Source organism: Equus caballus, chromosome 8 (genome assembly GCF_041296265.1).
Source record: "Equus caballus isolate H_3958 breed thoroughbred chromosome 8, TB-T2T, whole genome shotgun sequence".
In the NCBI taxonomy this organism is placed as follows: Eukaryota; Metazoa; Chordata; class Mammalia; order Perissodactyla; family Equidae; genus Equus; species Equus caballus.
The window spans coordinates 96,088,089-96,114,703 of record NC_091691.1 but is presented as its reverse complement, the minus strand read 5'-3'; the positions used below and the strand labels follow the sequence as shown (position 1 = coordinate 96,114,703).

Here is a 26,615-nt window from a genome sequence, read left to right as displayed (position 1 = left end):
CACCCAAGAAAGATTTTTTTGAGAAATCCTCAATGACAAGTACTGTGCTGAGTCCTAAAAACAAGGTGAATAGGTTTTGTCTTTAGTGAGTAGACTTAGAGAGGAAGTTTCCTTTAAGTAAGATTTGCCTCCATAAACAAGAGTTAACAAATTAGAGGTACATAGATACTCAAGAAAGTGGGAAAATACATGAGAGTCCAAAAGAGGTTGTATCCTAGAAACATGATACATCTGAAGTGGTCTGAGCTTGGTCTGCAGGTGAGGTGAGAAGACCTCAGAAGTGAGGATTATAGGATACCCTTAAGGATCCTATATGTAAATTATGTTGATCATTTTCCCATAGCTGATAGTTGCTGAATGAGTTTAAACCTGAGAGTAACATGATAAAATTTGTATTCTAGAAAAATTACTCTTAATATCCTTGTATATGCACTTTGAGCTAATCAAGGCATCCGATTGAGACTATTTGAATGGTTGTATAACTTTATGCTGAACAATTCTCGAGTGGTTTCTGACCTTCAAACTGGGTACTCCAGAAAATATAGGAGAAGTCACGAAAAGATGCCTCTCAACTTTCTAAACCTGAGTTGGCAGCCTTTCACAAAAAATACTGTGTTTGGTTAGTTCTGTGTTAGACATCAAAATGGTCATTTTATATCAGGATAATATTTTGTGCAACATCATCAATTTTAAGGAGCACCCCTTAAACATTCTTATGGAAATATTAACCCTTAGAGTGCTAAGTATAGCGTCCTTGCTTTGCATTTCCTTGGATATCATGTTCAAAGTTTCACAGAAGGTGTACAGATAAAATCTGAAGTAGAATCAGAAAGATCTAACTAAAGATTTTAAAAGGCCTTCTAGACATAATCTTTCTTCTTTTCAGCTGCCCCAAGACAGTGCATTGAACTCTACTTTGATGAGAAGTACTCTATTGAACCGTCTTGGGAGTGCAAATTTGATCACATTGAAGTTCGAGATGGACCTTTTGGATTTTCTCCAATAATTGGACGTTTTTGTGGACAACAAAATCCACCTGTCATAAAATCCAGTGGAAGATTCCTATGGATTAAATTTTTTGCTGATGGAGAGCTGGAATCTATGGGATTTTCAGCTCGATACAATTTCACACCTGGTGAGTAGGGGCTTGTTTCTTCCCTACATCTTTCTCTTCCTAGTTTTATATCTTCACAGTACAAGAACTTTTGTAAGAAACTTTATAATTTTTCAAAGAATTTTGCAGTTCTATTTCAAACCAAACCTATAATGCACGCTCTTTTAATTTCACAAATTCTGAAACAAAAATATATTTTCCTTAAAATTTAGCTTACACGAGGTAAAGTATAATGACTCAGAGGTCTACATGACCATCAGCAATACAGTTAATTAAATGGACTTCCATTATGCTGAAATGTGTGATTTGAGAGGTAGTCTGTAATAAAGAGACTAATTATATGTTGAATCCCAATAAACTTGAAAAGGCAGTTGTAGTATTGTAAAATGTATCCATCAAAATGATCTTTGGTGAACTTGAATAAAAAATTTGTTTGTTCTGAAAATTATAATTTTTAAAGCAAATGGATCTTAGCATAAAGCAGTCTAATCTCTTTTTAGAAATGCAAATTCCTAAGAGTTGTGATGAAAGGAAGACTGAGACCCGTAGCAGCCAAATACTCATTTGCAAAGTCTGGCAGACATTATCTGTAATTATATAATTATGCTTTTTATGTCAATTTTCCTTTTAACCTGCTAATATTAAAAAGGGCCTGTGATGTTGACTGGCTCACTTCATGATGAGCTATCATTTATTACAATAAAAATCCGTTATCACATTTTTAAACTGCAAGAACATCAGGCTAGGCAATTTGAGATTTGATGAAGTGGTCATTTTTTTAATGGGAAAATGACTCAAATTATATAAAGCACATCATTTATATATAATTACGTATTTTTTCAGTTTGCACCTATCATTTTACTTAGGTTATAACAGGCAACAGATGAAGTGGGAATATATGTCAAATTTGTTGAAGTTTGTGTTGCATGTTACAGCGGTAACGTCAAAGCAGGCTATGATGCTCAGTTCAAGCACTCAAATTTTAAAAATAATTAATGTAAGATTAATGATGACTTTCATTATGAGATTATGGTTTCTGTTAAATAAGTCAGATATTAACTGTATTAACCTTAAACATAAGGGGTATTTTCATAATATCACTAAAAGATTGTAGTTTTAATTATGCTTTGCTAGTACTGGATTGTTCACAGAAATCTTGGCCATTTCACATGTGGTGATCAAACTAAGCTGACGTGTTCCAAAAAGGTGCAGACGCTGAGATTACTTCATCTGTCAGATCGTTAGTGCTAAAGTTGTAAATGGAAATATATGTATTTTTTCTTATCTGATAATTTTGAGCATAATCAGGTATGGTCTAAGCTTTTTTAAGTTGTATTTTCATCCTGGAATTGGTGATCATGGGAATAACATCTAGGATTTAAAACTGTGGTTTCATAAAGGATGTAGCGTCAACTAACATGCTTTATCAACATATGCAATGCTAGTCACATTTCTATCTCTACTTGAGATAACATAAATGGTGGAGCTTAATCTGCAATCCTAGGTTTGAAAAAGCCACTTTGTTCCCTGTACATTGTTCTTTGCCCAGTCTTTCTTTAGAGCCACCTTACTTCATCTATAGAAGGAGAAGATTTTATTACTTGCCAGGAACAACTGAATGAGAAGGGAAAGTGAGGAGATGATTCCATGATATTAAGATGAGTTAAGGATGGACTGAAGCTTCTGTTTTCGCTCAGATAAACTAGAGGAAAGAGGACAGGGACACCTACACTGGGCACATGAGGGAAAAGTAGGACCATGAAAAGGAGATTTGTAAAACTTCCATGACTGCTGAAGCTGACGTTCTGTGGCCCAAGGCCATTGCCTGAGTGGCACAATAATCTACAACTCGTTCTATAAAGAGGCAGTATTGAGGAAGCCAATTAGTTAATGAAATAGGAAGGGGGCAGGGATTAGTGATAATTCAGACAGCACTCAGGGAATAGGGAATCAGGCAGGCTTCAGATTAACTGGGGCTTAATTTTGATTTGGTAGTATGCTTCAAGTAGTGATTTGGGGAAATTGAGCGGGTGGAGTTCCTCAAGTCAATGTAATGATTTAGGATATAAAGCACTGCCGAGATCAGGGTCCCTGACTGCACTGCACGTTGGAGGGGAAGATCTGCCCATTGGGTCACCTTGAGACAGGACTCCAGCACAGCTGTGAGGAGCGCTAGTTTTGGAATCAGATCTGGCTTCCAGTCCTGGCTTTCTTACTTCTGGCTTGCTGTAAACTTTGGACATGTTTCTTTGTATTCTGTGCCTCAATATTTTTATTTATAAATGAGGGATAATATTGACCACCTCACAGGATTATTTGAAGATCGATTGATTGCCAACCAATGGATATTTATGAAGTTTTTCACTTTCTATAAGATCTCATCTGTTGGTACCCATCAGTTTCATTGATTTCATTGGAACAATGGAGTAGGTTTGGTATAGTTTGTTGGGAGAACATGTGTCCCAGATTTTTCAAATTACAGCCACTTTCTCCCTGATTTTTTTGGGGAAGATGGGCAAAACTAATACCTACATAATGGTACTTTTCCTTGTTAGGTTTGTTTAAATGCACCTAGGCATCCAGGTGGGAGTTATAGTTATTTCTGATGCAGTCGTAAAATATGTCAGAGCAGAGCTAGCAGAGGGAAGCCAGGTGGTCTTTATTATTATTGTGAATTTACCACAATCTGGAATCTGGAATTTAATTTACAGTCTCAGAAACTTGATGTCAGCACACTAATAATGTCCCCACTCTTAGGAATGAATCACATTCATCAAGTTAAAAACACTGAATATAAATATATGTATTTATACATTTATATACATGCATCTACATATAAACATATGTACGTTTTCAATAAGAATTCTTAGAATCATATAGGTCAACTTTTCTTGTAAGCAAACATACATGATTATCCAGATTATAATCAGAAAATTGTATAGCAAGTGTGGAATCCAAATATTGAAGCTTAATTATACAACATGTATGTTTAATAGAATCCAGCTAAGATGCTTGATGATTCATCTCCATGACATGGATTGTTTTGTCCAATGGTGCTCAAGTTCTCAAACTGCCATGGGTCAGTTCCCTTGTCCAGTCTTCAGTTTCCATTCTGCCTGATCGGGACACTAATTTGTGTCAACTCTTACCTCAAAACTCTCTATTCCATAATATCTGAGTCTCTTTGACTTTCTTTTCTACTAAATTTAAAGAAATAGCCTTTTAATCCCTGGCTTCTGTTCCCAATAGCTATGCTTCTGAACTGGTGTAGATGGGAATTAGCCAACTGGAGGTCATGTGTGGATATGGAAGGTAGGAGGGCAGAGCCAGGGAAGATGCAGTGGAAACATTCTTAAAGTGTTTTTTTCCGGTATCTCCTGACACATTTTGATGATTCCTCACTTTTTATTTCATGGGTTATGGTTATTTTTGGATACAGTGTCACTACACAGGCTCACAATGCAGTGATTAATCACCTAGGCGTATAGTCTAGCATGCATAAGGAGGAGTGTAGGATTGAGCAATAGTCAGGGAGAAGTCAGTTGGTCTAAGCCCTGAGGTCTGCAGAAATGAAGGACAAGGGTGAGGCTTGAAGAAGTGCCAAGGGACCCAGAGCCCTGGTGGGGGGCTCCTGGATGAGCCTGTAAGGAAACCCTCTCTTCTTCCTGTGTAAACGGAGTTGCTTGTGAGGTATCCTCAACAATATACCCTGCTGCTTCTGAGAAGAGAGATGAGTTCCAGAGTCACCGAAAATGTTAAAAGTTACATGATGGAAAATTTGATAATCCGTGGATAATTTAATAAGAAACTATACAAAACATATAAAACTGCTCATTATAAAAGAATGATATTGTTTTCTCATCTTAATTAGACTTTTTTCTTAAAAAATGATTTAAGCCAAATGTATTGTAGAAAAATGAATAATAAGAAAATATTTTATAATGAAAGAACTTTAATAATACTGGAATAATATTCACCAAACTCATTACCAATGGTTACCCTATGCAGAGGTAGGGAACAGGAGAGGAATGAGGAGGAATTGAGGGGCAAGATGGAGATATATTGAAAATTGATCAGCGTTATCAATAACGCTTTAATTTTTGAAAAGGACATTGTATTTTTGGTACTACTTGTGTAAAGGAAATGATTTAAGATAAAAAAATCAAAAAAGAGAAAATATCGTAGTTGGTAATTTTTAAATGAATTTTTAGAAGGGAGAATACCATTTCTCCATAATGCACATTTCTTTTTACTCAAACTAAGAATGCCTTTTGAGTAGAAAATAACTCTCCCCTACAGCCAGCTGCCTGCATACCTCAATTTTATTTGCCACTTGAACATATAAACTAAGGAGAAAATATGTAAAAGTATCTGCTGTACCCCCAGTCCACTGGTATTACCAGGGACTTTGTTCAAGATTAAGAAAGGATGCTCTACTCTTGGAGGAAGTAACCCTTTCAATCTCTTTAGGAACAAATATCTTCTGTTAGCCTTGTACTTTCCTTTCTAATAGAGAGATTTTCTGCTATTTACGGACATAGAATGTGATATTTATGGAATCTTTCTCTTTTGATGATACTTTTTCTGAACTAGTTTTATGGAATGAAGTTACACACACCCTATTGGAGAAATTTAACTTAAGGATTGCATCTCAAAGTACCAAATAGGTGAGGTCAAGTTAGGTATTGGCATGGAAGTGAGTGGAGTTGTTAAATATGTTGAAATTATTATAATACTTTGTACTTAAATAGCACCTTTCATCTGAGGAGCTCAAAGTGTTTTAGGAACATTCTGCCCAATTCCTAGCTTCCTCTCAAAATCCATGCTGATTGACTTCTAAAGCAGTGGAAAGGATACACTGCACTGCATTGATTTAAACTGAGTGTTTTAAAAAGATTTCTATGTGTATTAAATGGAATATATTATTTGGGTACAATATTGTCATGGAGTCGATGTTATTTTAGTTATCCAACACGATGCTTTTCTTTTTTGTATCTGAAAAGTATATGTCCATTGAGTATTAACCATGTTGAAAGTTGTTAAATTTTCTGGTCAAGATACCAGTGTTCTGATATATGCTCTGCTAAGAAAGAAAAAAAAATCATACATCTATCTATCTATATCATTTCCTGAACAACTAAAATTTAATTTGGATTTTGCACTAAAAGATGAAAGAATAAAAGGTTTTAAAGCTTAAGTTTAAAAGTAGGACTTTATTTGATTAGTTTTCCACACAGAAATAAAAGACTGAATAACTTTAGTTCAGGTGGTATTGTGTTGTCTTTGTATTATATTTTCACTGTGGATCCCAAATATTCTAATTTCAGCCCCAGCAAAGGCTCTCAAATGGAAAGCGTATGGGACAAAATCACGTTTTTTCTTGAGGCATATTTTTCAAGAAATGAAATTTAAAAACTTGAGAGGCATAGCAGGGTGCCTATTAGGTACCAAAGATACTCACGTGAGGGCAATTTCATCTATTCCGTACTGCCTGCCACCCAGCCTGTGACTTGGTTGATCAGATCTGTACAATAGAAGGCTCGGGGGAAGGGATGAAGAATAAACAGAGAGACAAAATGCTGTTTGGTTTAGGTGGGTGTTCAGGAGAGAAGTTGAGAGTGGGAGAGAAAATTTCCAGGATTAGCTCCCATCTGTGCAGAGAATATTGAAAGCAGTAGCAAAGGAGAAAGAAGATTTTTAAGAAGTTTTCTGTACAGAAAGAATGCCTTCCTCCTCTTGTTGTTTCCTGGAGAGGCAGAGAATAGTGTTGAGGAGTGTCTGTATTTATTTAGTGGTTAATTGCTGGACTGCATATTTTTGAATATGGTTCATCTGGGACTGGACCAAATGGTCTCAGGTGTATTTCCATCATAGATGTGTGTTTTCTTTAGATCTGAAAGAGATCTTTGAGTTCATCTCATTCAACTTTTTCATTTTTAAAGATAAAGAAATCAAAGGTCTGGAGAAAATGCATTGCTCAGGTTTGTGAACTCTGTGCAGAAGTTAAGCTACTGCTTATCAGTTATATAACCACTGTGCTGATGCACCTACAAAGGGTAGAGATTATGACTTTAATTACATCACATATTGCAAGCACTTTTCCTACAGTTATATTCAAGAATTTAATTAAGAGATAATACTATATCATCCACATTTCACCATTAACTGGTGTGTGCATTTAAAAATTCACCTTCCCCATGTTGTCTGAAATGTCTTTCAGTTCACAATGACCAAAGAGGCAATGATTTGTCTCCCCTCCCTCTGCCTCTGTTATAAAAGTCTGCCTTTTCAGTCCATCTAAGCCTGAAGTGTATGATTAATTTCCTGTTCTTCTCAAATGTCTGCTATTACTGACATGGTCAGTTGTATGTATAATGCTCTCATGACTTGAAACCTGTGGCTCGCATGCTAAATACTCAAGGGGAAACTTTAATTTCTTGTGATGCCAGTTGCTTCCACTCACCAACACCATCCCTCTCTCCAGGGCTGCCATGTTTATAGTTGTCCACGTTAAGGACACTCAACTGAGGGAGAGACAAAGGCTGATTCCATTCACATTCAGCTGCCCTGGAGAGAGTCATATCCAGAAATGATTACTATTTACTAATTTGCACAAATGTGTCTTATGGACTAGCCAAGGCCGTGCCTCAATCAATTATAACATCACGTCTGCACTCAATCCCACAGTCGTCCCAACATCAAAGGACCAGCATCCAACCTTCACTTAAATTCTCCAAAAGAGACATTGTATCATTTGAGCAAGAGGACAATTCAAGAAAGAAAACAAATGAAAGAAATAATGCATATGCTCTATCTCCATTTTACATTCTCGTTTTTTCTGGGTGTCTGTAGTTACTAGGCTTCTTGATAAAAATCTCTAGAAAACTCTAACATTTAACTTATCATTGCATATTCAAGAAGTACGCTTTTCAAATTTTAAGCATCCTGTATATTTTGCCTAAGAAAATATTATTATCTAGGCTGCTCATTTTTTTAAACATTTCCTTTCATAACAATTTGCAGATAATTTGAAGCTTATTGTAATTTTATTTATGTGCAAAATAAATCAAGGCATTATCAGGAAAACACCTCACAGTGTTATTTTCTTGGCTAAAAATGTTTCTCTATTTTAGAATTTGTATGGCATTATAGCAATTTAAGTAGAGCTCGTGTAACTATTCTTAAAGTGAATGCACAGAATAACTTAATTTCCATCAGACTGTATTTGCTGCTTACATTTATTTAGCAAATATGTCTCGACCCACTATGCTAACACTATTGAATTATAGTATGTATAAGACCCTATCTTCTCTACAATGAGTTCAGAGCCTATAAGAAGTGAAAAATCATGTGTAATGGACAGAGTAATGCCTCCCTTCCAAAAAGGATGTTTATATCCTAATGCCTGGAATCTGTGAATATATTAGGTTACATGGCAATTGGAAATTACATTAATAGATTGTATTAAGGATGCTAATCAGTTTACTTTAATACAAGGAGATTAATTTGGATATCTGGGAAGGCCCAATGTAATCCCAAAAGTCCATCAGTGTAGAAGTGGGAGGCAGAAAAGCCAGTGTCAGCATGATGTGGTAGAAAAAATACTCTAAAGGCCATTTCCAGCTTTGAGGCTGGAAGAAGGGCCCACGAGCCAAGGAAAGTGGGAAACCTGAAAACTGGGAAAGGAAGGAATGGATTCTCCGCTACAGCCTCCAGAAAGGAACACAGCCGTGCCATCGCCTTTATTTTAACCCAATGAGACCCATTTTAGATTTCCGACATCCAGAACTGTAAGATAATAAAGTTGTGTTGTTGAAATCACTAGAAGTTCGTAGTAATTTGTTACAGCAGCAATAGAAAACAAATACAGATTTTGGAGCCTGGAGGTGGAATGCTGCTGTAAAAACTAATTGAAAAAAGGTGGAAATAGTTTTGGAATTGGGCAGTGGGCAAAAACTTGAAGAACATTGAGAAGTATGATGAAAGCAAAACCCTATATTGCTTTAAACAGACTGTGAGTAGATATATGGATGTTAACAACTTTGCCAGTGAGGACTCACAAGGAACTGAGGAGCATGGTATTGAAAATACAGAGATCTTGGAGAATACCTGAGTTGTCATAAACTGTTGGTAGAAATATGAACGTTAAAGGTGCTTATTTTGAGGGCTCAGAAGAAGATCAGGAACATGTACCTGGAAAGTGGATGAAAGAGAATCCTTATATTGAGTGAGAAAGCTGAGCAGAATTGCATCCTGGGTATGTGGAAAGCAGAACTTTTAAGCAATGAACTTGGATATTTAATTGAGGAGATTTCCAAGCAAAGTGTTGAAGGCTCCGCCTGATTTCTTCTTGTTGCTTGTAGGAAAACACAAGAGGGAAGTGACAGATTGAAGGAAGAACTTTTAAATTAAAAAGAACCAAGGCTTGATGACTGGCTAGATGGCAAAAGATTCTAAAATTAAGAGCTTCACTGACTATTGAAATTTAGGGGATCTTGGGATGAGACTGGAAAAGCATGCTCTAAAGAAAAAAGAGAAGGTAAAGCTAGACAACCTTTTGCTAATCTCTAAGAAAGATAAAAAGATCAGAGTATTCAGTCTCACAAAAGGCTCTTTGAAATGATTAGACCTGTGACTCATAAATCTCTTCCATCATCTCAGCAGAAGCCAAAAATAGGGATGGGATTATCTAGAAATGATCTGAAAAGACTCTTGGCTAGTAGAGTGAATCCCATGACATACACTGGAAAAGTACGAGATTGGTGACAATGTTATATCAGCAGAAACATTGCCATCTTGAACTGAAAGAGAGAGAGAGGATGAAACAAAAGAAAATAGTCAGACCACCTAAATATCTACAAGCAAGAAACACGCTGATAAAAGTACTCAGCTGCGGTAGATGTATTCTACCTTTCATAAAAAAGGAAGGCTGATTCAGAGGGCACAACCTTACACCCAGAGAGTGGGGCCTTAAGCCCAGAAAGTAGAGCTAAGAATCACAGAGAATTATTCCCAGACCTTGAAACCAAGTGGAATTTTTCAGCTGGATTTCAAAGTTGCTTGGGACTGGTGGATTTCTTTTTTCTTCTATTTTCTCCTTTTGTTTTTTTGAGGAAGATTAGCCATGAGCTAACATCCGAGCCCATCTTCCTCTACTTTATAGTATGGCTTGATAAGCAGGGCATAGGTCTGCGCCTGGAATCCAAACCGGCAACCCCGGACTGACGAAGTAGAGCAAACTTAATCCTTATGCCCTTAGTCTGGGCCCTGTTTTCTCCTCTTTTGAGCACAAATGTCTATAAATATTATCCTATGCCTGCCCCATCATTGTGTTTTTTGAGCAGGTGAGGTGTTTCTTAAGTTATACGGGTTTACAGATGGAGAGAATTTGTGCCTCAGAGTGGATTATATTCAGGATCTCATCCATACCTGATTTAGATGATGTAGATGCTGAGATGTGGGACTGTTAAGCTGATGGGATTTGGATTTTGAGTTGATGCTGTCATGAGTTGAGAATTTTGGGCACCTTGGAATGGGGTGATGCATTTTGCCTGTGAGATGGACTTGAATTTTAGTGAGACATAGGTTGGACCATGGTAGGAAGCATAATGACCCACAAAGATGTCTACATCCAAAAAGCTGGAACCTGTGAATATGTTGTTTTATGTGGCAAAGGGAAATTAAGTTTGTGGATGGAATTAAGGTTGCTAACTAGCTGATCCAAAGATAGTTGAGATTATCCTGGATGATCTGGAAGGGCCGAATGTGATCAGAACGGTCCTTCAATGTGGAACAGAGAGGCATAAGAGTCAATGTTAGACTGATGTAACGTGAGAGAGCCTCAAATGGCCATTGTTGGTTTTCAAGATGGAAGGTGCCCATGAGCCAAGAAATGTGGGCATCCTCTAGAAGTTGGAAAAGGCAAGGAATGGATTCTCTCCTAGAGCCTCCAGAAAAGGAAGAGCCCTACCAATACCTTGATTTTAACCCAGTGAGACCCATTTCAGATTTAACATCCAGAATTGTAAAATAATAAATTTCTTTTGTTTTAGGACACTAAATTTGTGATAATTTGTTACAGGAGCAAAAGGAAACTAGTATAGAATATAACCAGTTTTTAAAAGATGTGTTAGAATTTGGGAAGTGATATAGAAAGTAAACAAATGATGTAAGAATTCACCAGTGGGACAGCGAGTGCAATTATTTGGGTCTATCAGTTCAAATTTTTAAAACAAATTTGTTGTAATGCAGAAGACCCAGTTCTCTCAACTAGACTTTCCTGCACATATATTGATACCCTATTTCTATATGGATGGATGTATATGTCTATATATATATCATTCGATTTTGCGTGAATTCCGTCTTTATGTATAAATATGGCTGAAACTCTAACAAAATAACAACTTGCCATCTTTTCCAAAGATGTGCATGGGATGGTGGTATTTTTGTTTGTGGCAATAATAGCTATTTGTAGAACCTGGCACTCTTTAAGCCTCTGCCTCTTCATGGCGTATCTGCCTGATGCCTTTGCTTCAAAAGAGCTGTGCTGTCTGTTCTTGCTTGCTCGGTTGGCCAGCGTCCCACCATTCCACAGCGATGCTGACTTGCTTGAAATTCTGCTTCAGTACATCCTTATGGCATTTTCCCTTTCCAACTACTTTCAGCCACCTCACTTCAACTAGACTGCCACAGGAATTAGAGTGATTATAATACAGTAGGACTATTCACAATCAACAGGGCATGTACGCCCAAAAGAACTGAACTTGACTTTTTTAAGCAGTAGGACATATTAGTCATAAGTATGTCACCTCTACACTGTTCTTTATTGATCATAACCCAAATCAGAAGACTCTACTATTCCCTGGGAACTTTTCTTCTAAAATTTGCACTTCAAAGCCCCAAGGAGTTTCTCTAAGTGATTCAGAGAGAAATGTGATACAGAAATAAGTACTACCTGAAAACATTCCCAGACTATCCTGTGCTTGCTGGTGCAGTCTGAAAGTGCATTTCCCTTAGCAGATTTGGCGGGCAAACGAAGTAGAATTTGTAGCACGGTCAATGGCTGTGTTGATGAACCAGGAAAGCACAGATGAGGGTTGTCATGGCAATGACAGGTAAAGTCTGAAATAGAGGTTTTCCATGGGCATTACAATGAATCAGCTTTGTAGAGATCTGCTGTCGTAGATAATTGGTTAACTGATGAGAAAATTATTCCTAGCATTTTTGCATGTGCATATTACTTTCTTTTAGTAATCATCTTCAAATAATATTCTCACCTCAATTTTAAATGGAAAGAAAATGTTTATTTAAAAATTAATACAACTGTCCTTGTCTTTTTGTTGACAGCTGTTTTACCTTTTATGTCATTTCCATCCTGTCCATTCCATTTATTATCCTCTTGGATTCTTGCTCTGCTTTCTGCCTGACCCCCATTCTCCCCCAGTGCCTTTCAGTCACCTGGGCAGGGCTGCATACTTCTTTCCTTGACAACTCCTGGGCAATGCATTTCCCCCTACCTTTTATTTGCTGCTTCTCTAGGCTGCTGAATCTCTAGGCTCCATGTCGCACCTCTGGACTCTGCCAGCCCCATTTATTTTTGGTCTGCTCTCACATTTTCTAGACAAAAACATCCAGATACCATTTCCATCTGAACTATTTATGAGCCCTTAAGATAGGAGAAATGTAGTGATTATATGAATAAACAGGATATTTAGTTCCCTGTTCAAAATGCCAGTGTCGGCATTTATGTTCATTGTGCTAAACTTTACACTACCCAGCTTGAATTGGATGTAGTTTTTTCTTCTAAGAACAACTTACACGTTCTATTTTAGATCATAAAGTAATCCAGAATAAAGCTCAACTTTCTGTTAACTTAAGGTAAAATGGCTATAGAAATGTGATTTGGCATTTTTTCTCGTTATCTATGGACGAGGTATTCTTTTATGCCTATGATGTACCCATGTTCTAGAGAAGTTCCTCAATGGTTTCAAGTTATTTTCAATATAACCTATGTTTCCTTATTAAGAAAAAAAATACTAATCATCTGAGGCCATAATTTACAATACACATTCAACTAAAAAGATTTTAAGCCTTTTCCTCAAAATATACTGGAGGATACTCAGTTCCTTCATGAGGATATTGGCAATATGCCAAATCATTGCTATGGTCTATTTATATAGGTCTTTAGTTTTTCATCTCTGCATAAACCCATTTTTATCATGGTTTCATAGTTTTTATGTAATACATGAAGTTTCAAATAATATATGGTTTCACATAATATAAATAATTTCGTATTTTATCTATATATCTATATATCTCTCATAGTTTCATGAAACATGGTCAGACATGAGCCATAGTGCCAAATTGTCTAAGCTCAGATCCTGGCTTGGAAACTTTCTTAATGTGTGACTTTTGGCAACAACAATTTAATTCATCTCTTAGAGCTTCAGTTTCCTCATGAGACCAGCACTTGACACGTGATCAATATGGATTTTGCTACCAGTTGATACAGTCAAAATACTGACATTATTTCACATGTGAAATGATATTCCCTGGATCACCTCTAGGCCTCTGATTCATTATTTCATAGATTCATTCAACAACAATAAAAAATTATTGATCCATAATTGGTCCAGACTCTACACTAAATGCTGATATAAAAATGATTGAGATGCAGCATCTACTCTTGAAGAGCTTATGGTATATTTGAGGAAATAAATATTTATACCCAATTTGGCAGGTGCACAAAGTCCTGGCATCTAGAGGATGAGTGGGGGCGTCACCTGATGTGACATGAGACCTGTACCTCAGTGGCACTTTCCTGTCTGGCCCTTGCTGCATCCACAGGATGGATCAAGTGTCCTCCTGTGCTCACTCAAGGATAGCTCCATCATGCCCTTGTGAAGTGCATTACAAGAGATATTTTCTCTTCATTAACACCAAACTTCTTAAAAGGAAGGAACTTTGGTTTACGTCTTTAAATTTCCACTGCCTCATCCATGTCTAGCATTAGGTGGTGCTTATTGAAATTTATTTGAATGAATATCTAACTGAGCTAATGAATGAATAAATGAATGAACAAATAGAGTTAAATAAAGAAGATAGAATGAGTGAGACACTAGGTATGAAAAAATTGGTAAAATGTGTAGCAAGTAGTCAAGACCATTTGGGAAGTAGGTATGTGACTTTGAAGGGAGAGGAGTTGAGTTGAGATAAGACTGAAATAGTAATCTGGTTCAGATAATGCATGGCTCTGTAAGCCATGTAAATGACACAAACATGATTTCAGGAGAAGTGGGAAATATACTAATATTTTAAATTCAGTTGCAAGCTTTGAGACATCTATTGCAGGCATGTGATTTATCAGAATGGAGGTTGGATTAAGTAGAGAGAGGATAGAAGCACAGAAAACAAAACTAAAATAATTCAAATAATGCAGGTAAGAAATTGTGAGAGCCAAGATTATAATAGTATGTGTGGCAATATCGCCAAAGAACAAATGTGGCTCAATAAAGCTTAGTCACTCGTTAGGCATGCATTTTGAGAAGAGAAGTAGAAATGACTGAGGTTGCTATCCTTAATGGCCTGGTGATGGCTTCTGTCATAACTTATGTTGGAGAATAAAAGAACAGAAGATGTTATGTTTACTTTTAAAGATTTCAAAAGAGAGGTCCCAATGTGCTATCTTTGTGAACATATTACACAGTCTGTTAGCAGTTTACAGCTAAAGCACAGAAGAGCAGCCAGGGAAGGGGAAGAAGTGAGCTAATTAGAGAATTAGGCACAAAACTCTGACGGATTATGATATGCACGTATTAAAATAGAACCTTGTGTGCATTTGAACCAATACTCTTGTCTAAGTAAATTAGAATACAGAATTGTGTATTTTGTAATTTCACATTTTATTCTGTCTTGGCGTCTCTCTTATAGACGTTTTAGCAGGTTATCAATTGGCATCAGTTTTTCTTTGGGTCTGGATGGACTTTAGTAATACAATTTATTTTTTGACATAAGGGAAGAATATTTCTTCTCTCTTGTGCTTGGAGCCTCCCCAAGAGTGGGGACTTTTTCCTGAATTATGGAGAGAACTACTTCCATGAGGCCGGTTACAAAACTGAGCTTGGAATACTTTTGAAAGGCGCAGGGTAGACATGAGTTGTGGTGCATATTAAAGGACCAGGTTATTTAATAATATTTTGTTTAATCATGTTGAGCTTTTCTCCCTGTGTGACTTTGCCGTACTTCCTTTTGGGAATGACCTCATTTATCTATACCTACTTTGGAAATATAATCTCTCTATTATCAGGATAATTTCAGGTGTCCTGCAAGATTTGAAGAAGCACATTTGGTCCAGCTTAAAAAGGGGAAGAGAGAAAGGAAAAGAGTCACTTTTTTCTGTTCACTGAGTTATTTCCTTGTCTGCAGACAGTATTTACTGCTTTTTCTGTTGCTTGATTCTCTCCATTAGGATTTAAGGGGAAAATATTTTGAATAATCTTCCGATACATACCTGATACATACACGTATTCTGATACATATGCATAGATATGTAGGTATACATACATACATACAAAAATAACTTATTTCTTATAAAAAATATTTGGATTTGGTTGTTAGATAAAACACCTCCCTCCCAGATTTCTCCATGTAATTGTCCAGCAGAATAATATGTAATAAATGCAGTCATTCAAAATTAATTCAAACGAAATAATGATATAATTAGACAATGATGCTCGCTTTCTATAATCTCGTTACAAGATATTCATCTTAACATAAATAATGAATTATTGAGTTCTTATCATATGCCAGCATTGTTCTAAGTACTTTACATGCATTATCTCATTTGAATTTTATAGCCCACCTATGAGGCATTATATCATTGTCATTCTTGCTTTAGGTTTAAAAAAAAGAGAGACTTAAAATGTTTAAATGCTGTGCTCAAGGTCATCCCCCAGCAGAGCTGAGATTTGAACGCAGGAAGTGTGTATATTTAGGTATTATGCCCTACTGTCAACAAGTAAATACCTATTTGTTTCAGGGCTTTAACATCTCAAAAACATTGATTTCTTTTCACTCTTTGTGCTTTTATTGTGGAGCCTTCAGACATTTTCAGTAATCCTAGAATTTATCTTTTCTTTATACCCTAACGTTTTCATACAACAGTAACATTCGTCCCTATATCATAATTAAGCAAATTTCTTCCCCTTGATTTCTAAAATCTCAATTATAATATTATTAGTTTCGTCATCGGCATCCTCATCGTTAGTCAGCAATATTAGTAATAAATAATAATAATATCACTGCTTATAGTTTATATCTTATGAATCAACTTTAAACCCATAAAATAATATTCATATTTGTGAAGTACATTATAATGTATATTTGCCATAGAAAATGATTAATTCACTTAATCCATATGCTGCCAAGTAATAAAAAAAAAGTGAATAACAATTTTAAATGCTGAAATAATAATGGGCTTCAGCCATCATGATTTTGAATATTTCCACCCCATAGGCACTACTTTATGTTTCTGTAGACTTTTAAAAAATTAATTTTGAAACAGTTTCAAACTTAGAGAAAAGTTGTAAATGCAGTGAAAATATCTTCCCTTCCTCCTCCAAACCTTTTCTCTTTACATTTTATTTGTTTTACTAAGTGGAAAAATAACATCAATCAGCTATACCTTTTCAGTAAATTTCAAAAAGATCCATATCTTTTCTCTTTATTGCACTTTCTTGACCATGAACATCAAAGTGGTACAACCCCTGGTTTTAGTTGGTGGTGACAGGTGAAAGTGCCATGTGACACAGCAGAAAGAACACAGCTTTAGAGCCAGCCAGGCTGAAGCCTAAGACTTTAGATTTAGGGGCCTGGCAACATAGTTGCTAAAAGACCACAGATTTGGGAAAAGGGGAGCCTGTATTCAGGTTGCACTTAGGACGCTGTCCAGCTACTAATTAAAACAAAACAATTAACCTTTCTGAGCTCGAGACTTCTCATGTTCCAAGTGCTTGTTATCATTGTTTGATCCAATTTTACAAGGATTAAATAAGATAACGTATGTGTCACCATTTGATAGGATCCTTTGCAGCTTCCTCTCTCCCTTTGGGCATGTTTACAGGCTGTTCTCCGAACCATTTCATCCTGACATACAGACACCTATCTGATGTCTCTTTCATGCAGATATTCATTCTGAGCTAGAGTCCTGTCCTGGCTGAAGAATGGCCCTATAAACCAACCTCTACTGAGGAGGAATTTTATTCACCCTGGGTAGGGCAATCTGCATTTTAAAGGATGACTGCTTACAAGAACTGAAAAGCCTGCTGGTCTCCAGGGAGCGAGGCATGGAGATTATACTTCTAGGCAATAGGACAAACTATGGAGAGAGAAACAACTTCTGACTATGAGAGCATTGCAAAGTCCATTGCTAATAGACTCTGCCTTCGTTAACTGGGTGTTCACTGAGCACCTGCTATGTGTTAGGCACTGGAAATGATAGATCCAAAGGCTGTGCCTGTCCTCCAGGAATAGGAGACAGACAGACATAATCATGGTAAATACAAAGGGCCATGGCTGAATTAAAAACAAAAACTGCTTAATAATAACCTTTCTTAAATATGCTTGAATATTGGAGCCAAGGGAAAAGTTATTCTTTTCCTCCTTTTCTGTTTCTTTAATGTGGACAGGATCTCTCTATTTACACTCTTCTTCCTTTAGAGAGAGTCTGTCCTTTTTTGGTGACAAGAAATAAAAGAAGTGGTCATGTTAAAGCATTTGAAGTGTTCTGCTGAAATGAGAGGACGTTATTGCATCTTCAAGGCACTTAACGCCGTGGTCCCGTGGGCTCTGGATTCAGAGTGGGCCGTGTGATCCTGGACAACTCTTTCATCCCTTTAGGCCTCCGTGTTCTCATTTATAAAGAGCCTGAGTAGACCTTGACGTCATCCAAGACTACTGGAGCTCTAGCATTCTAAAACCGTAGAATCATTTGCTAGTCCGTTAAAACTGTTTTTAGAAACATTAATCGTTTGATTTTTTGAAACAAAACTGTACTGTTTTCCCTGTTCCCCCTGATTTATAGATGAATAGTTTGAACTTTGGAGCATGTCTTAGTCTGTTTGGGCTGCTATAACAAAATGCTATAGACTGAGTGGCTTATAAACACAGAAATTTATTTCTGGCAGTTCTGGAGAAGAGGTAGTCCAAGATCAAGGCACTGGAAGATTTGGTTTCAGGGGAGAACCCACTTCCCAGATCATAGATGGTGTCTTTTTGCTGTGTCTTCACATGGTGGAAGGGGAAAGGCAGCTCTCTGGTATCTCTTTTATAAGGACACAAATCCATTTATAAGGACTCCTCCCTCATGACTAATCACCTCCCAAAGACCCCATCTCCTAATACCATCATCTTGGAGATTTCAACTTATGAATTTCGAGGGGACACAAACGTTCAGTGTATAGCAAAGCAAAGTGCCTTTTTCACACCAACATGACCAACAGCTGGAGGAGCTAATAATCCCACCTATTCTTTCTAACTCTGAATTCTACGTTGTTTCTTTTTATTCAAATTGGGAGACCACAGATTCAGTTCTTCACTTTATAAATTCAGCAGAACTTCCCTTGCCATACAGTTCTTAACAATAGCTCTGCAAGAAGAAAATATTGATCATTTCTTTTATTTACTTTCTTTTGACATTATAATAACAGAAGTTTAAATTTGTTAAACATCGTATGGTTGTCAATACTTTGTGGGACAGTAGAAAAATAATAACAATAGACAAAATCTACTTTATGCATTGTTTCCTTTAACCTCCACAATCACCCTAAAAACTTAAGCATTACTATGAATATAATAGAATGTAATTTTTCCTGCTGACTGGAAATTTTAGTCAAAACCTTCCAGTTGAGAGAAATAGGCAAAAAAGTAATCCTAAAACTCTAAAGACGGTTGTTAGATATATCCATGTGGAATTTAAGTGACCAAGCTTATGCTTCAAATTTCACCCTCAACTTCCCAACAGCCTTCATTAAATAGAAAACTGGAAATTCACAAAATCTGAAAATAGGAGAACTTTTTATCCTGGTTAAGAATTCTCTAAGAAAATCAGTCTTAGAAATTATGGATTCCTGCAAGAAATGGAACTAGGAATATCTCCTGCCAGGAAGAACTGGAGCAGTGCAGCGAGAGAGTTCTTGGGACCTCTGTGCCCTGGAGTTGGGAAGCATATGTTAGCAAAAGGAACAGTGCCTACTTTTACTGGGAGAATTTCTTAGGCTGGAGTCTGAATGGAGCAGCCTGTGCTGGTGGTCGAAGTATGTTGGGAGAAGTAGGTTGAGCCTGCACTCCCACATCTTGGTGTAGCAAGAATGGTTAAGTTTTCTGTGGGCCAAGTGGTCACTGCCCAACCAGGCAGACTATCAAGGAGATAAAACCTAGCGGTGTCATAAGAATTGTCTCAAGATATCAGTCAAAGAGAATGTGTCATTGAAGAAGAGTCCAAACTGCTCACATAACTGTGACCTTTGTGTGAGAAACATTATTTAAATGCCAGCCACTCTTAGTGATTCATCAACATTCAAGAGATAACTACAAATATCATCAGCTGAACATGCAAACGTTTGCTTCTTTCCCTTTGACCTGTGCTTTTTCTCTTCTCCCTTCCTATTTGTATAATGTTTGTTCCCACACTTGGTATGTCTCATCTGGCCAAGTATAATAGCCTATCTTGTTTCACTCAGATAAATTTTCCCCACTTATCTAACTCATTTCTGCCAGACTTATATGGAACAAAAATCAAATTGTATCCATTCCCTGATTAAAACCATTCAGTAGCTTAGTATATCATTTCTTATCATGGCAATCAAGGACCTTAACAATCTGATTCCTGTCTGTAGAACTAGTCTTTTTCCACCACTCTCCTTTAGACAGAAGTCATCTATTCATAAAAAACTATTTTCAATTACAATTTTCTGTGCCTTTACATATGTTCATCCTGCCTGGAATGTCTTTCTCAACTCCTTCATTTCTTTATGCATTTACTAACCAAGTAAGTGTTGTGCATTTACTCTGAGTAAAGTTCTACTATACTGGGCACTGGGCATCCAGTGATAATCCAGACAAATATGGATCCTAGTCTTAAAGACCTTAAATGTCTAGTTACAGATATTAAATAACATACTTTAAGTGTTAATTAGTTACAAGTAAGTGGGATAAAGGAGAAGACGAAAATGTTATAAAAAGTATATGACAAAGGAACTTGACTTGGTTTATGAGATAGGATAAGACTTCCTTGAAAAACAGTCTTTGAGTTTAGGCTGGTAGGTCAATGGAAGTCAACCAGGCTGAAAAATGGTGGATCATGGGCTTGCAGAAATAAAAGGAGCATTCTAGACAGTGGAAAGAACCTGTGCAAAAGTTCAAAGGTGAAAAGCAGCATGACACATCCAGAAACTAAAAGAAGGCAGGTGTGACTAAAGTATGGACAGTACTCAAGTGAAGTAGCAGAAGATGAGGAAGATGATGGAGACAGAACCAAACTATGCGTAGCTTTGGTATGACGTAATTTTAATTTAAATCTTAAGAAAATGGGTAGGTGTTGAAACGTTAGAAATATGGGAGTGCCATAATTTTATCTGTAATTTACAAAGATTATTCTGGTTCCTTGGTCTACTAGATAAGCTCTTATTTATTTATTTTTAATTTTTATTGAGATATAACATTGTGTAAATTGGTGTACAACAAGCTGATTTGATACACTGATATACCGAGAAATGGTCTTTACTGTAATGTTAGCTAACACCTCCATCACCTTACCCAAGTAGCATTTCTTTTTTGTGGTGAAAACATTGATGAATCATTTCTAAATACTGCCCCCAGGTCATTTCTTTCCTTTTGCACCTTCCCTTTTCCTGTCTCAAGGCAGAGAAAAATCCTTTCTTCTAAGGCTAACACTGTAATGCGTGTGTGATATATATATATGTATACATATATCCTTCTCTTGTTGATCTTTCACATTGCCTTGTAATTATCTGTTTACATATTTTTTCTCCCACGAAACTGTGAGATTTATAAGGAAGTAACTGTGAGTCATATTTGTGTTTCAAACATGAGCTGTAGTGTCAACATATGGAAGAATATACTTCAAATATTACCTCTTTCTCATCCATTTACTTCTCAACCCACTGATATTTTTAGTGGCATGTTCCATTTCTTCAAGTTCAAGAATATCACTATTTCCTTTCCAGAAAATTATTTTCCTTCTGCATTCACATTTGGGGTAAGGGCGCGACCAGTCCCTAGTTCCCTAAGCAGTAAATTGTGCAATTATCTATTATTCTTGCCTATCATATAACTCCACGTCCTTCAGAATTGCTTTCCAGTTATTTCTTGAATCTCTCTTACTTTCCATCTCATCACTAATTTCAAGCCCCTCCTAAATTCTTACCTGAGTTAGTTACTAGAACAGGTTTTAGTGTGTGTTCCTACTTCAGAATTGCCCCTCCCATGTTACCCAAACGTCCACTACAGTGGACTTCCTAAAATTCACACCTGATCCTGAAGCTGGTCTACTTAAACTCCTTTATTGGCTGCTCTTTGCCTCCAGAATAAGATCTAAACTCTTTAGCAGGACGTACAGAGCATTTGTGATCTTCTTCCTTCTCCAGTCTTCTCTCTGGATGCTCCAGTGCCCAGAGCTTTGACCTAAAGCATCTTGAGCCACACTCAGACCACCCAGTGCACCACAGTTTGTGCCAATGAAAATGGCCACTGAAGCACTTTTTGCTTTATCTAGAAAGTTCTCACACTTAGCAAATTCCAACTCCAAGCTTAAATCTCAGATGAAGATACCCTCCTCTGTGAGGTCCTTCTCATTCCTAACCCTGGTCTGGTGTTCATGATCTTCCTATTATATATAATGTCAGTAGTAACTCTCCCCCCACCACCCCCACATATTGTGCGTTCTTCAGCCCAGATATTACGCCTTATTTTTTGTCACCGGTACCTGGGAATTATCATATATATAACATATTTTTGTCCAAGCAATGTGCCAGTCAAAACTCAAGACAGTATTTTATGTCTCCAGTCAATGAGAAAGTTGGAGATGATTTCAGGATCAAAAATAAATACATACATCAATAAATTTAAAAAAATATGAATTTTATCTAGCTCCAACCTCATTAGAATCTGAACAACGTTAGGAATTTGACAACTACGTTATTTTCATTATTATTATATTGCTTATAAAGAAATTAATGTTCAGATAGTTGATTAACTTTTTAAAATATGTAACTCAAAAGTCAAATTGAGGCTTGGGCTCAAATATTTTTTCCTATGATTTTGGCTAGCATAGACTGCATTTATGTGGATCTGGTTATGTTAAATACTAAAGATCTGGCATAAAGTTACACATGTTCTGATCCTTTTACCTGGTGTTCTAAAGATTTGGCTACAGCAAAATATAACCTGTGTTTCAGAGGGAAGTATATCACCTCAGAGAGTTTGGTTAAAATCCTGCTCCATCACTTCGCAGCCATGTGGACTTTGGTGATCTTAAGATCTCTCACCTATAACGTGGGAACAATAGTGTTGAGCTTTTTGAGTTGCTGTGGCAATTTAAAATACAAGGCATGCAAAGTTTTTGGTACATTATATAGCATATATTGCTTACTAGCTATTTATTGAGATCATCATTCTTCTCTAGAGTCCAGGTCAAGATCTGAATCTTTAGTGAACATCTGAGCAAGAAGCATGGTTGCATTTTTCTCCAGGGTGGGGAAAACATTTCTAGGAGGCACTTTTAGTTAAAAGCTAACTGCAGCCTGCAAAGTCTCTGTGGTGATTGAATTGATTATTCAGTTAAGTGATTATTTTGTCTTATTTTTCCCTCTTTTGATTTTGTATATCAAAATTTACTTGGTGATTGTCATGGCCATCAAAGAGACAAAATTAGAAGGGAAGTGATAAGATAGTGGCTTTTTGTTTTCTCTGAAAACCTCTTTACCACCCTTTGCCTCATTTTTGTCAGATTCCTCACCATTAGTTTTCACAAGTGCAGCTCTCCTTGCGTTTTACCCTGTTGAGAGAAAACGTTCTACTTCTCTCATAAAATGTGTCTTCCTCAAATCTTCCTACCTTGGTGACTTTTCTTTTCTTTAAATTTCTATCGCATTCCCCCTGCAGTCTATACCCCCGGATTTGGCAGTAGCTGCTATCTAGTGCTGCATGTTATTCTAGGTACATTGTCATGTTGATGTGTTAAATATTTCAACGTAAATTTTCCTTCCCTTGATCTGAGTCCGTATCTTACACAGTGCCTAACATGGGTCTTTGGAATCAATGTAATGATTATAGGTTAATGATCAGAGAAAATAAAGCAGAATAAATACTTCTGCAATCTTTAAATTAATAACAGTTATTTCCATTAAACAATGTACAAACTAAGAGCATTTCTAACTTTTGCTCATTTTATTTGCTTTAAGTTACCAGCATTATAATTCACATTAAAAAAATAGAATAAAAGAATATCACTTGCCAGTAAAAATATAGCCATATTAAGAACAGTTTTTTATTGCACTACTATATAAGTAAAAATATACAAACACCAAAACTACAAAGTTTTAAATAGAAAACTGAATTGATAAACCGTACTTTAGCCTATCCATTACTATCTAACAGCCTGTGTAAATGAGAGCAGCCAGCAGAATATACTAGGCTAGTCTAGTCACATATCAATCTCTTGGATGACGCAAGAGAAGCCAGAAGATGTTGTGTAACAGCAGTTATAAGCATCAACTGCCAGATGTTACCTAAGAACTCAAGAGACAGTTATCAGATCTGCTTATTGCAGTGTATGGGTTAATAAAAGCCTAAAGAAGACTACTTGCCTATTTCTTAATTCATTTGCAGTATAATTTAGAAGTGGCTCTTCCTAAAGAATAAATGTAAGTAAATAAAATCTGAAGTGTTTATATTTCCCTGAAAGAAATTCGATCTTTATGAGAATGATGCAAATTACTCATTTCAGACCTGAGACCTTATTAACTATTGCAAACAATAATCTTTTTCCTAAAAATATTTTGAGTCACACTAAAATTTCTAGGATATTGTGAAATAAGTTTTAAAGTCAATTTTAGGGACTCCATTTTATTTTCTAAAAACTAGAAAATATTTTACATTGCATCAAAATTTAAGAATAATCACATTGTAAAGTGCACAGAAATTTTAAAGATATAACTGAGTTCATCTATCAGTTATTCATTTATTCATGTGCTAGGCACTGGACATAATAAATAAATAGAACTCAGACCCTGCCCATACCCTACCTGGGGAGATGGGGGAACAATGTGATATATGTCCAAACAAGGGTAGCATATTGCTTTATGGAAGGAGGGGGCCCTGGACTCAGATGAGATTGGGCATTAGAGAAACACTATCAAGAGGTAAAACCAAACCTGATCTTGAAGCACTTCGAAGAGCGAGCTAGAAGGAAGGTATGAATGGGCCTCCCGGGCTCTAGGACCATAATGCCCAAAGATAGAAATGGTACTATTGCTTTTCCACCAAAGAAATTGCGAGTGATTTGGCTTGGTTGAAATAAAGGCTCCGCACAAAAACATCATGAGTGATGTGTTTGGAAAAGTTACCCAAGATGAAAGTCAGTACTTGCTATGCTAATATATTTGAGTTTAGTCTTGAAACAATGGAAGCCATCAAAAGATTTTATGTGTGGATGTGATCATAGTTTTTAACATAGAAACACCACTGGATGAGAAGAAAGTAAATTGGAAGAAAGTGGAATTGTTTATGAATCAGGAGTTGCAAGAGATGTCCAGGTGAATTAATGCTGGTACTAGTGGTAGTGCTGGAGATGAAAAGGAAGACAGAGCTTCAAGAGTTATGGAGAAGTTAAAATTTATAGCGTATATTTTCTGATTATATGTGAGGAGAAAAGACAGTGAGTTATGTTGGTATATCTTTGATTTGAGGTATCTTTGATACATAGGAGTGAAGTAACCCAGTGTCTTTTATAATCTGACACACCTGACTGTAATTCTGTGAAAAAATAGATCATTTTTAATTCACTGTTGTAGCTCCACTTGTTGAATAGAATTTTAAATTATGAGAGAAATCTGGACGGTGGAATCAAATATGTTCGTCATTGGCATGGAGGTGGTAGCAGAAATCACGGGTGTGGATGGCATTTCTCAGCGAAGAAATATTAAGAAAGATAAAGACAGAACATGTGAGTAGGTGTACTGGCAAGGGAATAGACAGGCTGCTGTTTGAGGAGCTAAAATAAATCGTCAAATGGGTGGCTAGCGAGTGGCAGGGCAAAGTGGGCTTCAAGTGCTGGAGTCGGGTCCTGGTAACCGAGGGAAAGAAACCTATTCAAGTCACATAATTTGTGACGCATAAAATGGAATACAACTACCAATCAGATTATGTGATTAGAAGAAGTAATTTATATTCCTATAAAATACAATTTTCCTGCAGTGGTTAAGGTAAAATTCAGACTAGACTGCAGAGAACTCAGCAGTGAATAAAACTGAGCCACTGGAGCCTGTATGTGCAGAATACTTTTTCAAGAACTTTGTCAGTGAAAGGAATAATGTGATGAGTCAATGAAGAAAAAGTGGATGGTTGAATTTGGGGGGCAATGAGGAGTCAAGGGAGGATTTTGAAGGTTGATCTTTCATCACTTCTTTATGTAAGTCTTGGTTTCCCTAGGAGTGTGTTGGAAGACAGGTTTTTTATGCCTTGCTGGTGAAATCCACCTCCTCCTCACCCATCCAACCCCCCAAATGAAGTCTGTTCCTGAAAAATTTTGGCAATCTTATTTTATTACATTTGCTCATTGCAAGCCAACCCCTAGCCCCTATGACCTTTGTTATTTTTGTCATTTTTCTGCTTGTTGCTTGGAATTCTTGTTTAGAGGCCCCAGTCCTTTCCAGCGCCCAATGAAGTTGATTTAGCAATGGTTTTCTGAAGACATCTGTGGTGCTACTGATGTTGCTGAAGTTCACGCCTAACTGCCAAGCCCAGCTTCGGGTGTCTGGATACGGTCCAGGATGCTGAATCTGTGGATGCAGATGCCACAGATTTTGCCAATTCCAGAAGCACAGTTTCTACTCTCAAGCACCCCCCCCCCCCCCCCCCCCCGCATACAGCATCACTGCTGCTGTCTCATGTGGAGGCTGCTTCCTCACCCATGCTGCTGCTTCCTCAATTCTGTGGGTGACATACATGCACCATATGATGGCTTGATAGAACAGTAGAGCTTTTAGTGCTTTCTCTTTCATTTCAGCCACATATGTACATCTGGGGACTGGACTGAGGCAATCTCAGAGACATACACTATGGGCTCCTCCAAATCACCCTTCTCCTCTTTTGTACAATGGGAGTCTCTCTTTTCGTGGAGTGGGGTTTACTTTTTTCCCCTGTGGATACACTTCAAATATACTCAGAAGTGTCTTAACCTGCCTAGGTTAAGCCTAGGGTATGC

At 36.9% G+C, this 26,615-nt stretch overlaps 1 protein-coding gene across 26 annotated transcripts in view; it reads left to right on the top strand.

Annotated features, from left to right (window-relative positions):
- Window positions 1-26,615, top strand: part of NETO1 (neuropilin and tolloid like 1) — a 104,306-nt gene that overhangs the window by 7,961 nt on the left and 69,730 nt on the right. For all 26 annotated transcript variants that reach the window (XR_011441615.1, XR_011441614.1, XR_011441612.1 and 23 more), the window contains exon 4: window positions 887-1,135. Coding sequence is in view for 20 of the 26 variants with exons in the window: in XM_070275853.1 (XP_070131954.1) it covers window positions 887-1,135 (249 nt within the window). In the remaining 6 variants the exon portion in view is untranslated. The remainder of the gene's footprint in view (window positions 1-886; window positions 1,136-26,615) is intronic.